The 17827-nt window shown below is 38.1% G+C and overlaps 1 protein-coding gene across 1 annotated transcript in view; it reads right to left on the bottom strand.

Moving 5' to 3' along the window:
* Window positions 1-354: 354 nt before the first annotated feature.
* dock4 (dedicator of cytokinesis 4) overlaps window positions 355-17827 on the bottom strand; it is a 458861-nt gene continuing 441388 nt past the window's right edge. The window contains exons 49-52 of the mRNA XM_060839361.1: window positions 17385-17457; window positions 11467-11583; window positions 7468-7547; window positions 355-1124 (exon numbers count right to left, since the gene is read on the bottom strand). Of these exons, the coding sequence (XP_060695344.1) occupies window positions 696-1124; window positions 7468-7547; window positions 11467-11583; window positions 17385-17457 (699 nt within the window). The 3' untranslated portion in view covers window positions 355-695. The remainder of the gene's footprint in view (window positions 1125-7467; window positions 7548-11466; window positions 11584-17384; window positions 17458-17827) is intronic.

Below are 17827 nucleotides of genomic sequence, written 5' to 3'. Positions count from 1 at the left end.
ATAAATTCAGTTTTAAATACAATCTTTAAACAATTTCTTTACCACTTACCCTAACTAATTTTGCTGGAAAAATAGTAAGATGGATTTCCAAATGTGATACTTGAACAATTTGGTGAAAAATACAAATATTACAAATGCAAATACTACAGTGTACTGAGCTCAAAAATAAAGTGAGAAAGAGATAAAGATTGAGAAACAGAAAGAGGATGAAGGAGGGAGATAAATAAGAAATATCTCCTTTCAAATTAGTTTCAGGAGGGAAGCCGCCTCTCATTCGAAAGTCATTATCATGAACGATGAACTATATGTGTTCTATTCTATATGTGCAAGTATCAAAATGGCAAACAAAGTGGAATGCAGACTCTATTTTTATATCAACTAATGTGCTTTCTTATAGATCCCTGGCTAACAGACATTAGACATAGTATAGCATTTGTGTCATTAGCACAAATGCAAATTGGGGAAAAAGGGGACTCCTCATTGCAACTGGATAACCATTCTGGTCACGTGCTAGTTCCTTCTGTTTCTCCATCCTGACCTATTGCATAACAATGCTCCATTACATATCAGCAGAATCACTGATCAATGGGTACATACATGTGGTCAAAACGGTTTAAGTTTAAGGTGCCCACCTGGATTCTTTTGGCCAAATTAGCATTTAGGTTGAACAAAATTTTTGCCAGTATTCAGATTTTCTATAGTTGAGACACTTTTCGAGGCTGAGATCTGGGTCTGACAAGAATTTCATCCATTCGGTTTTCACCTTCTGACCTATGTACACGCAGTACATGGGGTTTAGGAGGGAGAGCTGGTGGCTCAGCATTGGGAGGAACAGACAGGCTATGAGGTAGAGGAGCTCGACGTCTTGACGTTCCAGTGCCATGTTCAGATAAGTTGTAACGTGGTGGCATACAAGCAAAGGTTTCATTCTCCCTTTTAATTAATTCCTCCGACCCAATTAAGGTGCATGTAATTGTTCCATCAGTCAAGGTGGTCTCGGTCACACTTCCCCTGCTCAGGGAAGAAATACCACTGCTACTGCTTCCAGACAGCACAGGTGAGTTGTAAACTGGCCCCAAGGATTGATAATCAGTGGGAGAAGGAGTCAATGATTGAACAGAACTCTGTTGGAAAAGACAAGATGAATACCGTTACAGGTTTCAATATCATAAGGGCAGATTAGTCTCACAGAATGTGTCCTATTACGCTTGAACAAACTTATAGAACTGCAGAATCCTAAAATATAGAAAATACTCAAAATACAGCAGGTTCGTCAATATTTCAATAGACAATAGACAATAGGTGCAGGAGTAGGCCATTCTGCCCTTGGAGCCTGCACCACCATTCAATATGATCATGGCTGATCATTGAACTACGACCTAAACATGTTTCTTCTCTTAAACAAACAATGCATTTTTGGGTATTCAACCTTTTTAACACAACTCAAACATGTTAGCATATATCCATTTACAGATTCTTATCCATCTGTTCTGAATTTACACGACTTTCCTGCTTATAACTATATTGTTTTTACTTTTGCTGATATAAATATTAAAATATTTTTGAGCTTAAACAAATTTGCTAGAAAGATGTGAACAATCTCAGCCTGATACATTTCATTAATACATTTCCACCGCGCTAGATGTGGATCAGAGATTGAGAGCGGTGATTACACACTACTTGCCTCAATGGGGAATATATGGCATCTCAGTTCTGTGATACACATTTTTGGATGAAAATAGAGGCAATGAACAGTTGACATTACAAACATCAGGTCCCAAAAACACCATGGCCTCAATTTTCATACATGCTGGTGCAAGAATAATTACAGCTGTATCAGTACCCTGTGAACTTATTTCCTGAAATATGCATTTCCTAAAATAAATTTCTATCTGAAACAAATTAGTAAATCCAGGAGTTTAACTCCTGTCCTTTCATTTATTTTTAAAACATAATGAATACTCTGGCTATGTCAACCCTGGCAATGCAAACACCCACATGTGCACAAGCATTGAACTACGACCTAGACATATTTAATTCGTTATGATCCCTGTTGAGACTAATAACTTAAAACACAACCTTTAAATATATTTTCTTTCTCTTCCTCCCCTCAACTCATTTTGGTGGAAAAAGAGTTAGGATTTCAAAACCTGATACTTTTTTAATTCGATGCCGATAACCATAAGATCATAAGACATAGGAGTGGAAGTAAGGCCATTCGGCCCATCGAGTCCACTCCGCCATTCAATCATGGCTGATGGGCATTCAACTCCATTTACCCGTATTCTTCCCGTAGCCCTTAATTCCTTGTGACATCAAGAATTTATCAATCTCTGTTTTGAAGACATTTAGTGTCCCGGCCTCCACTGCACTCCGCGGCAATGAATTCCACAGGCTCACCACTCTCTGGCTGAAGAAATGTCTCTGCATTTTTGTTCTGAATTTACCCCCTCTAATTCTAAGGCTGCGTCCACAGGTCCTAGTCTCCCCGCCTAACAGAAACAATTTCCTAGCGTCCACCCTTTCCAAGCCATGTATTATCTTGTAAGTTTCTATCAGATCTCCCCATAATCTTCTAAACTCCAATGAATACAATCCCAGTATCCTCAGCCGTTCCTCGTATGTTAGACCTACCATTCCAGGGATCATCTGTGTGAATCTCCGCTGGACACGCTCCAGTGCCAGTATGTCCTTCCTGAGGTGTGGTGACCAAAACTGGACACAGTACTCCAAACGGGGCCTAACCAGAGCTTTATAAAGTCTCAGCAGCACAACGGTGCTTTTATATTCCAACCCTCTTGAGATAAATGACAGCATTGCATTCGCTTCCTTAATCACGGACTCAACCTGCATGTTTACCTGTAGAGAATCCTCGACTAGCACTCCCAGATCCCTTTGTACTTTGGCTTTATGAATTTTCTCACTGTTTAGAAAGTTAGTCCATGCTTGTATTCTTTTTTCCAAACTGCAAGACCTCGCATTTGCTCACATTGAATTCCATCAGCCATTTCCTGGACCACTCTCTCAAACTGTCTAGATCCTTTTGCACCTCCCCACTTCCTCAGTACTACCTGCCTGTCCACCTAACTTCATATCATTGGCAAACTTCGCTAGAAAGGTCCCACTCCCTTCATCCAGATCATTAATATATAACGTGAACAGCTGCTGCCCCAACACTGAACCCTGCGGGACACCGCTTGTCACCTGCTGCCATTCTGAAAAAGAACCTTTTATCCCAACTCTCTGCCTTCTGTCAGACAGCCAATCCTCAATCCATACCAGTAGCTCACCTCGAACACCATGGGCCCTCACCTTACTCAGCAGCCTCCCGTGTGGTACCTTATCAAAGGCCTTTTGGAAGTCTAGATAGACCACATCCACTTGGTTTCCCTGGTCTAACCTACTTGTCACTTGATAACAGTTGAAAAGAATGACAAGATATTATATGTTAAACCTTATACTGTAAAAAAATAGCCAAAACACCATTGGCCAAACACCATTTGTATAGGCAACATACATTTTAACTATATAATGGAATATTTCTTATTCTCAGATCAACAAAAAAAAATCACTGGTACATCTTGTGCTTTTCATAAACATTTAGATTTCCCAAAACAATCCAAATTGATTCACAGCCCCCAAGGGCTTATTTTTTATTTGTATGTTAGTAACGTGCCATCTTAAACCTGTAAGTTAGCTCACTGAGCTGGAAGATTTGTTTTCAGATGTTTCGTCACATCAGTGAGAGTCTCCGGTGGTATGTCATTCCTCTCTATTCATAGGTCTTGGTTTCTAAAGGAAGGTGATGTTATTTACAGTTCTTTTTTTCAAGGAGAGGTACATAGGATGTGTTTATTGATGGAGTTCTGGTTAGAATGCCACGCCCCTAAGTATTCTCATGTGCTTCTTTCTTTCACTTGTCCGGAAATGACATCAACCACCTTAAGAAATCAAGAACTATTTACAGAGAAGTGGGACATACCACCAGCGCTTCACCGGAGACTCTCACTGATGATGTTACTAGTATGGTGACAAAACATCTGAAAACAAATCTTCCAGTTCAGCCAGCTAACTTACTTATCATCAACCTGAGCTACAAATCTTCTGAAAAATCTTAAATCTATTTTTCAGAGAGTTCATTTTTTCTCCTGGAGATTTCTCCTCTAGTTCAAGACAGGTGATCGTTGCGAGCTTATTTTAATTTCCCAAGAATTTAGTCTTTTCAATCAAAACTTCGACTTCCAACCACATTCCTATATGATAAATCTTGGAGGTTTGTTTTTGGCTTCTATTTATTCCCTCTTCCCTGGATCCAGGTGGATTGCAAACAGGGTTTTCAATATTCCAAGATACATGATGTTCATAAGGGCTTCCTCCGCATTCTTCCTCTGGCAACGTGAATCACACAGGCCTTCTATCTAGGTAGATATGCTAACTAGCTATTCTCAAGAATTTGAGGGGCAGGAAAAATCAATGTTTTGGGCAAATACCCTTTATCAGCAATTGGCTTTTTGCTACTCCTCAGATGCTGTCTGACCTGCTGTATTTTTCGAGCACCACTCTAATCTTGACTAATCTCCAGCATCTGCAGTACCCACTTTCTACCATTCTCAAGAGTCCAATTCTTGTCTTGGAATTAAATTGACAATTTAAAGCAAAATTGTTATAACAATCTGCATTGCTGATACATAGATTGCTGCCGACAAAGAAAAATAAATCATTTGTACGACCTCAGTAAAACAAACATTTGACAATTAACATTTAAATCATCCAGGCTTCCTTTCAGACAAATTTCATACCAGGTTACATGAGTGGCTCAGTGGTTAGCACTGCTGCTTCACAGCACCAGGGTCCCAGGTTCGATTCCAGCCTTGGGTGCCTGTCTGTGTGGAGTTTGCATTTTCTCCTTTTGTCTGCAAGGGTTTCCTCCCGCAGGCCAGGTGAATTGGCCATGCTAAATTGCCCATAGTGTTAGGTGCATTAGTCAGAGGGAAATGGGACTGGGTGGGTTACTCTTCGGAGGGTCGGTGTGGACTGGTTGGGCCAAAGGGCCTGTTTCCACACTGTAGGGATTCTAACCTAATCTAATCCCTTTCATTTTACCTTAAATTACAGGTAGAGTTCCAAATATCATAACCTAATTAAGCTTGTAATTTTAATAGCTTCCATCCCAAAACCAAAATAGTATGACTATATGATGTAATAATTAGAACATTATAACACACAATTAACTGCACTGCATCACACAACAATGCAGAATAAAAAGTCAGTGTCATAATTTCACAACTTCACAGTGAAAATAATATTAATACAATTAGAAAAAGGTTTGGGAAACATGTAGGTTCAAATTTGTGTAACGTTAACCTTAAGCTACATTCTCATTTCAGACTGCTATGTCACACCTTATCCCCGGGTTTTCCATCTCTCCCATTTTATTGTATGAACTGATTTTTTTAGAAGATATTTACACCATACTTGTCTCTTCATTATTTTAATGCTTCTTTTATTTAACTGAGATGATCAGTTTTACTATTTAATATTTCCTCTTTGTCAATTTCCTTTCTGATTTTTATTTGCCTCTTGTATAAAATGCACCAACTCTGTCATTGTATCAATCTGACTTTCTGTCCTCTGTCCCCTTATTTTACCATCTTGAAGAAAACAAATTATTAATAGTTTTTTTAACCATATATTAATTGCACTGGTAAGTATTTTCAGCTCTTCACATTTTTATTTCAGAAACATAATTGCTGGACACATTGGGGACAACCCAACTATTAAAATTACAAAACCTGCAAAGGGGATGCATCCAAATTTTAATTTTTTTGGTCTCTCCAAAGATTTTACCTGAGTTTTTGTTTTTTTAAATGTATTTCTAATGTCAATTTTTTTTTGCTTTTGATGTGCAAAATACTTTCACAAAGAATGCAATAATCTCTCACAGAAATAAGTGAAGAGCATCATCGATTATGCAAAGACCAGCTAACAGACATGAAAACTAAAATACTACTGGAAAGATGAAATGTCTCAATGCTACAAAATGCATTAACAAAGTACCAGTCACAAATCAATAGCTGCCTTAAATGGAACAACTATGTTTATGGTGTAGCACTTGCCTTCTATCACCTTGTTTTACTGTTACATGTCAATGAGCTACATATTTCAAAAATGATTTGAAACTTAAGCTGACACCGAAGGACATGAGATAAGGTGTATGTTGTTAGGTATTTCATATATAATAGTGCCAATGAACTCAAATGGTAACTTGGACAGAAAATTAATGAGATATAAGTGGAAACAGATAGATTCTGAAAGAAGTTTTAGACAACAATTTGAGTTCATTGAACTATCATTCCTCTCATCCTATTCCGTTTTTATATATTGGTTTTGATTGTCTGTCATTTCCTAGGTGACAGACTACCACACACACAAAATCCACGAATTCTCATCAGGCCTGTCGTAAAATATTTAATGATACACTTTGAAATCACTTCAACGTGCACTGGGTACTCACTTTGTACCGAAAGGCAATTGTAAATGGTCAAGTACACAGTCTATACATTAAACAAAGCAGATTGTATGAAGCCTGCCAGATTTGAGACAATTTATCTAGAGAGAAATGCCTGTAATTCAACACAGCACATATGCATGGAGTTCAACTATCTCCAATGTTACAGTAACATGCAGGATTAAGTAAATATGATTTTCCAACTACACTGATAACAAAATTGATTCGGTTCTGCAAACTTCAATGCAATATGAAGGAATCAGACCTTTAATTACATATAGTTAATAAATGAATACCCAGACGTATAACCTATCTATATTCATATGCAGACATATTTTTCTTGATTTAAAACAGAAATTCTTCTGTGCATTGAACACTTAACATATTGACATGCTGTGTATCCATGTATTTATATTTTGAAACATCATTTATCATTAATTTACACATCAACTATTTGTTTAAGGATCTCCAAACAATATTCCACAGACCAGATACAGCTGCTGTATCCTGACAATTCAGCCCAAAATGCCAAGGTAAAATAGATTTGATTTATGTCAGTATTTGTTAGTTATTGTTCTTTCCTGTTTGAAGGTCGTTGTGGCACAGTGGTAGTGTCCCTACCCCAAACCAAGAGTCCTATGTTCAAGTCCCATCTGTTCCTGGTGTGTGTCATAACATTTCTGAATAGGTTTGTTAAAAAAAAATCCCTATTCTGTTTGATTTGTCCAAATATGAAAATTGGGTAAAGATTGTTCTTAGTATCATTGCCTTATTGGTGAATAAATCTATTACTGAAACAATAACTTCCATTTCTACCGATGTCCTGCGATAGTCCAAAAACTGTTGGGAATATAAATATGTAAACAGCACTTCATGTTACAAACTCATGTAGGTTCAAAGTTAAACTATGTAAACACAGCTGCATTGTATCATATTGCCTTTACGATTAAAAAACATACCTTATGAGGAGATCTGGGATGGGCAGGAGGTGTTTCAAATGCCTGTGGAGAAAAGGACCTGTATGTCTTTGCAGGTGAACCTGTAGTATTAAATTTAAAAAAAAATAATAAGTGCTGATAGTTCACAGAGGTGAATTATTATTGTAGATCACTACTTACTGTAAGAAAATTGAATTAGAGAACTTCACCTATTAACATTGACAAATGCCACATTAAGAGGGAACCAGAAAATATGTGGCAACTACAGAAGCATGGTTAGTCCTTGCTTACAGACTTGCGGTAAAAGGTGTTTTCCATTAAAAATGAACATTGAGCTAAGCTGATATAACTGTTGCCAGACCTGTAAATAGTCTGCTATTTCTGCTGACCAACACTAATCTACAAGTAAAAAGTGAGGTCTGCAGATGCTGGAGATCAGAACTGAAAATGTGTTGCTGTTTAAAGCACAGCAGGTTAGGCAGCATCCAAGGAACATGAAGGGCTCTGGCCCGAAACGTCGAATTTCCTGTTCCTTGGATGCTGCCTAACCTGCTGTGCTTTAATCAGCAACACATTTTCAACACTAATCTACACTCCTGCAACAATCCTACCAAACAATTAAGTTTCCCAGCCCAAAGTATCATTACCACTAAGATGCAAACAATCTGTTGTCCAGAATATAATGCACAATAAGGATGTTAATTGTTGCTTAAAGCAAGTTTGGACTTTTACTTTAGGCATTACAAATATTAAGCTCAAAGGTATTGATGTGAGTTAATTTTTTAAGCCCATCTCAAACTAATGCACTGACACCTTATATATGCATGACTTCATGGACTACCAAGGTAGTATTTGCTGGGTGAATGGCAAACATTTTAATACCACTCAGGAAGGAGTTGGATCCCCAAAAAATCTCACTGAGAAAAAATAGCAAATGCGATATAATTTATTCTTGCTATAATGTTGCCACTAGAGTTCTGAGAGGCTGAGTATCCACAAAGATACTTGTATTTGTTTTTAAGTTGTGCCTTTAGCATAGCAAAGCAGTCCTAAGTACTTCACAGAGGCATGAGAGAAAAATGGATGCTCAGTGAAAGAGGGTGTTAACAGGATGACCAAAGATTTCATGAAACAACAGGTAACAGGGATTTTACATAGAACATTTCTGATGGAAGCCCATCAATGATGGAGTGAGAGGGTGTAAGGGTGGGATTACACAAGACATGAGACGCAGAGGAATAAAATGTTTCTAAGAGTTGGCTCATGGAGGGATTTTATATGAGGATAAGAATTCTAAATTATTTGAGGAGTTGTGAGTTAAGGGGAGGGAGGGGGAAGAGGAGAGGAGTAGAAGGCATGATATACAAGTGAAATTGGTGTAAGGAACAAAATAGATTGCAGAGTTTTGACCCAACCGAACTGTCTTTTGGAGATGGCAAATTGATCATGAAAAGTTTGGAATACGGGGAAATGTACAGCAGACCAAGTCAGTACCAAATGAACTAATGTAGTTATGAAGGTAGAAGGCCTGTGACCATTGGTGTGCCACAGGCATCGATGCTGGGTCGACTGCTTTTGTCATTTTTATAAATGAATTGGAGTGAACATAAGAGGCATAGTTAGAAAGTTTGCAGATGACATCAAAATTGGAGGTAGAGTGGACATCGAAAGTTACCTCAGAGTACAATGGGATCTTGATCTTATGGGCAAATGGGATGAGGAGTGGCAGATGGAGTTTAATTCAGATAATTGTGAGGTGTTGCATTTTGAAAAGGCAAATCAAAGCAGGGCTTATACACTTATGGGTAAAGTCCTGGACAGTGTTACTGAACAGAGAGACCTTGGAGTGCAGGTTCAGAGTTTCTTGAAAGTTGAGTCGCAGGTAGATACGATAGTGAAGGTGGCATTTAGTATGCTTTCTTTTATTGGTCAGAGCATTGAGTATAGGAGTTGGCAGGTCATGTTGCGCTTGTACAGGACATTGGTTAGGCCACTTTTGGAATACTGCGTGCAATTCTGGTCTCCTTCCTATTGGAAGGATCTTGTGAAACTTGGAAGGGTTCAGAAAGGATATACCAGGATGTTGCCCGAGTTGGAAGGTTTGAGATATAGGGAGAGGCTGAATAGGCTGGGGCTGTTTTCCCTGGAGCGTCAGAAGCTGAGGGGTGATCGTATAGAGGTTTACAAAATCATGGAAACATGGATAGGAATATTAGATAAGGTCTTTTCCCTGGGGTAGGGGAGTCCAGAACTAGAGGGCATAGGTTTAGGGTGAGAGGGAAAGATATAAAAGAAACCTATGGGGCAACTTTTCCACACAGAGGGTGGTGCGTGTATGGAATGAGCTGCCAGAGGAAGTGGTGGAGGTTGGTACAATTACAATTATAAAATTTTAAAAGGCATCTGGATGGGTATATGAATAGGAAGAGTTTAAAAGGATATGGGCCAAGTGCTGACAAATGGAACTAGATTGGGTTAGGATATCTGATCGGCATAGATGAGTTGGACGATGGGCCCATTTCCATGCTGTACATCTCTATGACTCAACGACGTCAAGCAGCGTTTTGGTGGAGGATATGCATTTTGGGTTGAATAAAAGGTGAAGTTTTAAATACTCTAATTCATTAAATAAAATAGCAAAATTGGTTTGAAATATGTAAATTAAGTCTGACATGGTAGGTTTTAAATTATTCCTTTAATTACATATTCATGATGATATTACTCTCACCATTCTCCACTCCATTGTCATTTGAAGGCACATCACAAATACACCAAAAAAAACTTGACAAATGTCTTGAAATATCATCAAATATAAATAAAATATAATGCAAATGAGAATAAAAGATGCTTTTAAGTTAATTAAAAGAACAATCAAATTAAAAGAAAAGTACAGGTGAAATACAAACAAGAAATGCTGGAAAAACTTGCCAAGTTAAGGGAGTCTCTTTAACATCATAGTCTAAACCTTCTTCACTTTGAACACCCCTTTGTCACCACCACCATCACCATCCTCCACCCACCTCCACTATGGGATCTTCCAATACACTTGCTCCTTTATGTACTTTCTGCTTAACTGTCCAAGGCTACAAACACTTCCAGATGAAGCAGCAATTTACCTGTATGTCTTTCAACCAAGTCTAGATATTTTTCTAATCAACCTATCCAGAGATGTTATTACACACCTTTGGAGCAGGTGGAACCTGAACTCAAGCTTCCTTGCTCAGAAGTAGGGATGCTACCACTGCACCACAGGAACCCACAATTGTGTTTGCTGCTCACAATGTGTTGGCCAGACCCAAAAGCATTCTGGGTGATTACTTTGCAAAATACCTCTTTCCCATAATGACCATAATTATTCCATCGGTCTCTTGCTGTTTCACCATTCTACTTTCATTTAAAGATTGCCAGTCCTAGGCCTGTTGCAGGGTTCGAGCAAAGCTTGTTGTAATCAGAAGAACAGGAAGCCCATTTCTTGACTTGGGACTTAACCACCTTCAGGACTCAACCTTGATGATTTTAGACCGTGAACACTTTCCTCAATATTGATTACATGGTCAACACTTTCCTTCCATTTTATCTGCCAAAGCACCTTGTTTGCCTGGTTTTGCTCTCAGCAGGGCTGACCTATTTTCTGCTATGAACATCTGTCACTAACATCTGCTCTCAATCTATATCACTTCTCTATTGTCATTAGCAAATCTGTTGCCATTGCTTTGTGCCAGACCATTTGTTTCACTTGCTCCTCCTTCCTTAATTTTGATACCATAAAACCAATCACCTTTCCACACTCATCAGTTCTGAAATAGTGTTATATTGGACTCAAAACATTAAATCAGATTCTTCCTCCACAAATGTTGGCAGAGCAGCTGGGTTTCTCCAGCATTTTCTGTTTGTATCATAGAATAATGGCCATTCTGATTAGCTGTGCCAGTACTCTTCATATCAATTTCTTCAAGTGGTGTTGTCAAAATGCCAAGGTTTGGCCATTAACTGATTTGGAGATTGACTACATTATTTTACCTGTATGTGGTGGCCTGGGTGGGACAGGAGGTGACACCAGCCTTGCACTGTCTGGTACACAGTTTCGAGCTTCCTTACCACTGTCTAGACTCCAACTACTAGGAGTTGGATTCATTACTGTGAAAGAATAATACATGCACTGTTTAAAGTCCTGTAACGAGTCCCCAATTAATTTATTCCATTCTTTTATATTTACGGTTATATCTTTCAGTGGATTGGCTTGTGTTCACTAACATATATTAGCTTTCAAGTTCCACAAAATCTCTAATTTAAAATTTTCATCCTTCTATTCAAATCCTTTAAACCTTGTGCTCCATACCCCTGTAAGCTTCTTTATACTTTCATTTCTCCTTCAATGCCCATGTTCTCTAAATTTGACCAGTTAAGAATCCTTTATTCCATTCACTTGAATTTGTTGGCCCTCCCTGTAGCTCGCCAGGTCCCAATAAAACTTCCAGCTCGGCGAGCAGAACCACAATAGGTCCCAATACCTCGAACATCTTACTTCTCTGCTTCTACATCTTCCAAGATCCATCTCTATGGCTACATTTTTGGTCCATCCTGCTAAAAAAGACCTTTGGCTCAGAGTTCAGTTTTGTCAGACTAGGTCTCTGTGAAGTGACTTGGGATTTTTTTCCAGGTTAAAGGCAATAAATTATTGCTGTAAATAGGCATATATTTCAAAATGCTGTAGCTGATAGGTTGTCATGCACTACAAATTATACTACATTCGTGTCTGATTGCCCATCCCTAATTGCCCAGAGGGCAGTTAAAATTCAACCACATTACTGTGGGTCTAGAGTCACACGTAGGCCATATCAGGTTATGATGGCAGATTCCTTCCCTAAAGGACATTAGTGAACAAATGGATTTTTCCAACAACTGACAATGGAGTCACAGTCATCATTAGACTCTTACTTCCAGATTTTACTTAGTTCAAATTATACCATCTGCCTTGGTGGGGTTCAAACCCAGGTGCCCAGAACATTACCTGGGTTTCTGAATTAAAGGTCTGGTGAAAATACCACTAGACCATTGCCTCCCCTAACAGGCAGAGCAAATGAATTAGACGGCAAGGTTTTGTTTCCGATTCAGAAGAATTTGGGATTTTATTTTTGCTCAGTTCAGAGGACACTGGCTTTGAGTTTACAAGCAAGTTTAGTTTCTCTCCTGGAGAAAGGATTCACAGCAGGTCAGCAACAAATCATCTCAACAGAAGGGTTTAAGATTGTGAAGCTTATCAGACAGGAAAAAATGGTTAGAAATCTGCAGATTATTAGAAAAGAGAAGACTTAGACTCTCAGATTTGTGAAAAGTTCATGTCAACAGATTTGGTAAGGACTCATTTAACTGTGCCCACAATCAGTGGAAAAGAACCTAGAATTAGTTATTTAAATAAAACCTTAGAGTTAACAGATTGAAAATATGTTTTACTGTGTGTTTTGAGATCAATCTAACTGCCTGTGATATTTGGATCATTGTTTTTATTTCTTTTGTGTAATACACTTCCATCCTGTTGTTAAAGGAAATATGCAGCCTCATGGGATTGCCTCAGTGACTAACTCTTACATTAACCAATTAAACAATAATAAACTAACAAGCCAGATTTCATTCTAAAATCTGACTTGTTCAGTAGCACCATGAGATCATAAACTATTGTTAGCAAGCATAGGAAAGAAACAGTCTCCGATTCCTTAAGCAGTGAGCTGTAGGGAAGCTAAATGGTGGTGGTGCACAATTCTCCATGTCTAAAGCTGCCTGAGACTTTTATTGGGGTTCAGGCAGTTTCAGGTCAGCTGGGGCCTAGGGGAGGAGCTGGCTACAAGGCTGGAGCAGGTTGAGAAGTCAGTGCAAAGGCAAGGAGGGGGAGGCTGTAGGTTGAAAGAGGAAGGTAATAACAGTGAGGGAGAGGGAGATTGCAACTGGCAGGAAGAGTAGACTGCAAGAGGGAGAAAAGGAAGAGGTTGTTGCAGGGATGGGGAGAGAAGGAAACCACAATGGGGATGAAGTGGTGGCTATGAAGTGGCAAATAGAGACTGCAAGAGATAGGAGAAAAGATGGAGGCTGCACTGGAAAGAACAGTGTCCAAAAAGGAGAGAAAACTACCTTAAACTGTCAACAAATGTATATGCAGCTAATTAGGGCCAATGAACTTGAAATCGTTGATGAGATGAATTCCTTGAAAATTAATATGGAATCTCTAGCTTTCTACTGCACAAGCTCAGGGCCAATAAGTATGTAACAAAAACTGTCAATTATTCAATTCAAATCCAATACTGAGATCAGAGATGATGAAAATAAAGCTTTTAACTGCCTGGTTAAAATCTTCCAGCATTGTACATGTGGACTAGAAGCAGATTAGTTGTGACCTCAACAGTCTGCAGATTTTAGGACTGGCTATGGCTAAAGTTAACATAAAATGTCCAAAAGTGGTTCTCAGTTGACATAAAATGGCTGAGGAAGATTTTCAGCTAAAGTTGCAGACTTCCATAGCCTAATGGTTGAACTTAAACTATAAGTTGGAGTAATGATCACTTGTGTAAAAGAAGTGATGTGGAGGAGCCAGTGTTGGAATGGGGTGGACAAAGTCAAAAATCACACAACACTGGGTTATAGCTCAACATGTTTATTTGAGACTGCAAGCTTTCGGAGCTCCCGCTCCTTCCTCAGGCAGCTAGTGGGAGAGAATTTAATTCTGTGTCCTTTTATTCTCTCTCACTAGCTGCCTGAGGAAGGAGAGGTGGCTCTAGAAGCTTGCGATTTCAAATAAACCTGTTGGACCATAACCCGGTGGCATGTGATTTTTGACTGTGCAAAAGAAAGTATATCCAAGTTAATGAGATTAAAACAAAACAGAGGGTCTTGTGAAATGCATGCAATGGAGTCCTGCTGGATAAGAACTATATTTCTGTAGACATTCAGTCTCAGGCAGTTAGACTTTTAACAAGATAGTGGGAGTCGAGATTAGAGTGGTGCAGGAAAAGCAGAGCAGGTCAGGCAGCATCCGAGGAGCAGGAGTTGATTTTAACAAGACAGCGCTGAGTAACTGACACAGCAGCTAACATTTGGAATGTTGTTGATAAGACAGGTTGGGAAGGCCTGGACAAGGGAATCTGGTAAACATCCTTGGACAACCTAAAGCTATCATGGACAGATCTCACAATCACATGATTCATCTGGTTGGATAAATGTATAATCATTTAGTTGTTTGTAACAACTAAAAGTGGGCTAAAAGCAAAAGTATTAAAAGTGGACAAGTCCCTGAAATGCACAAAGCTTTCTTCTCACAATAAACTCTCTGATGCTATAAGCAGACCTGGGTATGAAGTGATCTTATATATCTTATTCAGTCATTACACCCAAATACAGGCATGTTTAGGGTGATGGTATTGCATGTGTAGAAATGGGTCAGTTATTTTGAAAAGAAATCTTTGCTGCTAACAGTGGATCTTGGGGGAATGACAGATGGAGTTTAATGCAGATAAATGTGAGGTATTATAGTTTGGTAAGAAAAACCAAGACAGTTAATGGTAGGGCCCGAGGGAGTGTTGTTGAACAGAGACACCTAGGCATACACGTACATAGTTTCTTGAAAGTGGCATCGCAGATAGACAGGGTGATGAAGAAGGCGTTTGCCATGCTTCATTGGTCAGAGCATTGAGTATACGAGTCATGAGAGAGCACAGACAAGATTATTCGCCAAAGTTTTTTTCCTTCATAGGATAAGTAAGTCCAAAAGTAAAGGGCATTGATTTAAAGAGAAAGGAGAAAACTTTAAAAGGGATTTGAGGGGCAACTTTCTCACACAAAGGGTGATGCGTATATGGAACAAGCTGTCAGAGGAAGTGGTGGAGGCTGGTATGATTACAATATTTAAAAGACAGCTTTTAATGTACAATATTTGGACAGCTATATGAATAGGAAAGGTTTAGAGGGAAATAGGCCAAATGCAGGCAATGGCACTAGTTAAGTTTAAGAAAGCTGGTTGGCTTTCTGTTTCAGTGCCTATCTTATGCCACCTCAAAAGCAAATCTATCTGAAAATTAAAGCTTTCCTTGTGCAGTATGGCTTTAAGTTTAAGTTTAATGCTACATAGATAAATATTGAGAATATTTATTGAATTATTCTGATTATACATCTGTGAGTGTCCAAATTCCCCATACACCATCACAAATACAGAAGACATTGTTATAACTTGACTGTATCACTCAATGAAGGAGGTAGTAAGAACAGAAAAGGAAAAAGCCAAAAGGAAAAGCTTGAAGGAATTTAAGCATTAAAAAAAGTTCCTTCAACCCATGTATTGCTCATTCCAAAAATTAAAATTCAGCACTAATTAGTTGTGTTATGAAGTTGAAGACATGTACTGCATCTTAAAGAGACAGTGAATGCCGTTTTGCATTAAGAGCTTATAAACACCTGTCATATGCTTAACTAGATTGCAGTCCCAGATTGTACTGGAAAATTGAAAAGATGTCATATTTGGCTGTGGTATAGATATCTGAGTTGGTTGCTGTTTTGACAACAATTTGAATTTAGCCAGTTTAAATTATGCCCCAGAATACTAAAACCCAATTGAGTTAGAATTTATTGTTTTTGTCAACAACAAACCAATGACATGTTCCAATGTTGGGGGTATTAAAAAAAAAGGCAGTTTGAAAATCAGACAAAGTAACTGCCATCGAGAGAGATAAAGAGACCCAAAAGATTGAAAGACTCTCTATCAAAGGTACCTTTTTCATATGAAACATCATCTCAGTAAAAAGAAAGATGATAACCCAGGGAGATCTTCAGTTGAAGGAAGAAAGACAGCAATGACTATAGTCACTGTATGGTTTTGAAATTAAATTGATGTAATTTTAATAAATGTTTGTTGGAACAGTATATTGTCACAGAGTTGGAGGCAGATAATAAACAGTTAAGAGAAAGAGGGTTTAGAGTTGTGAACAGATGTTGTTTAATGTTCACTTTTAGAGTTAAAGAATAAATTGATATTATTTTCTTTAAATAGTGGAATTTGATAGTTCTCTGTCACTCATATTTTAAATACATTATGAAGTGAGGTGAACTGAGCTTTTCTGAGTATTTGGTTTAATTAACAGTTCACTGCCGTGTCGTAACAAACTGTGTGTGTGGACAGAGCAGTGATGTGTGAAACCTAACAGACATTTATAAAATTCTGCACAAAGGAAGGTGAAATGGATAACATCTGCACTTTATGCTTGGTGCTGTAATGGTCAATTATGAAGCTGAGATACTCAAAAATTGCACTCCACATGTTCAACCATGGCAAATAAAAATTTTAAAAGGTAACAGAATATTGAACTACATAGCAAAAATGTTTAACTTGAATCCATCAAAATTGTAAGAACTCTATGTTCTGGTCAAACCAGTTCAAGTTCTGTGAACAGTTCCAATCATGGGAAATGAGAGACAATGGAGAGAATACAGAGATAAGCTATCAAATCACTCTCAAACACTTTGATCTCCACAAGAGACACCTGAGAAATAAACTTACACAGAGGAGAGTGGAAAGAAGTAACTTCAGAATGTTGTTTTAAATTGAACAAAGAGAGTACTGCAAGCATTCACAGCTACAAAGTAAGTACATTTAAGACAGTATCAGGAAACTATTCTTTGGAAAACAGATGATTAATGCAATAAATATTTTCTCGAGTAGTGTAGGTAAAAATCCTAGATTCATTTAAGATACATTTCAATGCTGAAATAGAAAGACTATGGGGTATTTCAGGATGAAAGGATTATGGTGGTCTGCGGGTTCTCCTCATCTGTACATTCTGATCTTGTGTTCAATTTCTAGGCTGAGCAACTGATATCTATTGTCCAATACTAATTAACAACAATGTTACTTACTGAAAAAAGGTATATTTAGAAAGGAAATTACAGCATAAGCCCACCTTTTTCAGGTGCAGATAAATTGGGATCACTTCTGGGCATGCAGGGATCACCAATCTGCTGGGTAAGTGTCTGCTGATGAACAGAAGGTTGAAACAATGCATGAGAAGCGCAGTTCATAAAATATAATAAATTGGTACAATGCCTCTCAACCACTAGCTAAAGCACCAATCAGAAATAAGACATTTTTATAATAAAATATCAGGTAAAATTATGGCATTATAAAAGACCGCAACAATTCAACTTTGTTCATAATCAACAAGGGATTTTTTTTAATGAATCCAGACTCTGTCGTAAAAGATATACATTAGTGACAAGCTTTCAAAATGAAGATCATTGCTAAACATCTTTCCACAAAGCAATTTAATTTCATATTTTGTGCGGCATTATCAATTATAAAACATAAATGGTAGCCTCATACATCACCAAAGGACACTGTTTCACA

The sequence above is a fragment of the Hemiscyllium ocellatum genome, chromosome 19 (genome assembly GCF_020745735.1).
Source record: "Hemiscyllium ocellatum isolate sHemOce1 chromosome 19, sHemOce1.pat.X.cur, whole genome shotgun sequence".
NCBI lineage: Eukaryota > Metazoa > Chordata > Chondrichthyes > Orectolobiformes > Hemiscylliidae > Hemiscyllium > Hemiscyllium ocellatum.
The sequence above is the reverse complement of the archived record's forward strand: the minus strand, read 5'-3'. Positions and strand labels throughout refer to the sequence as shown.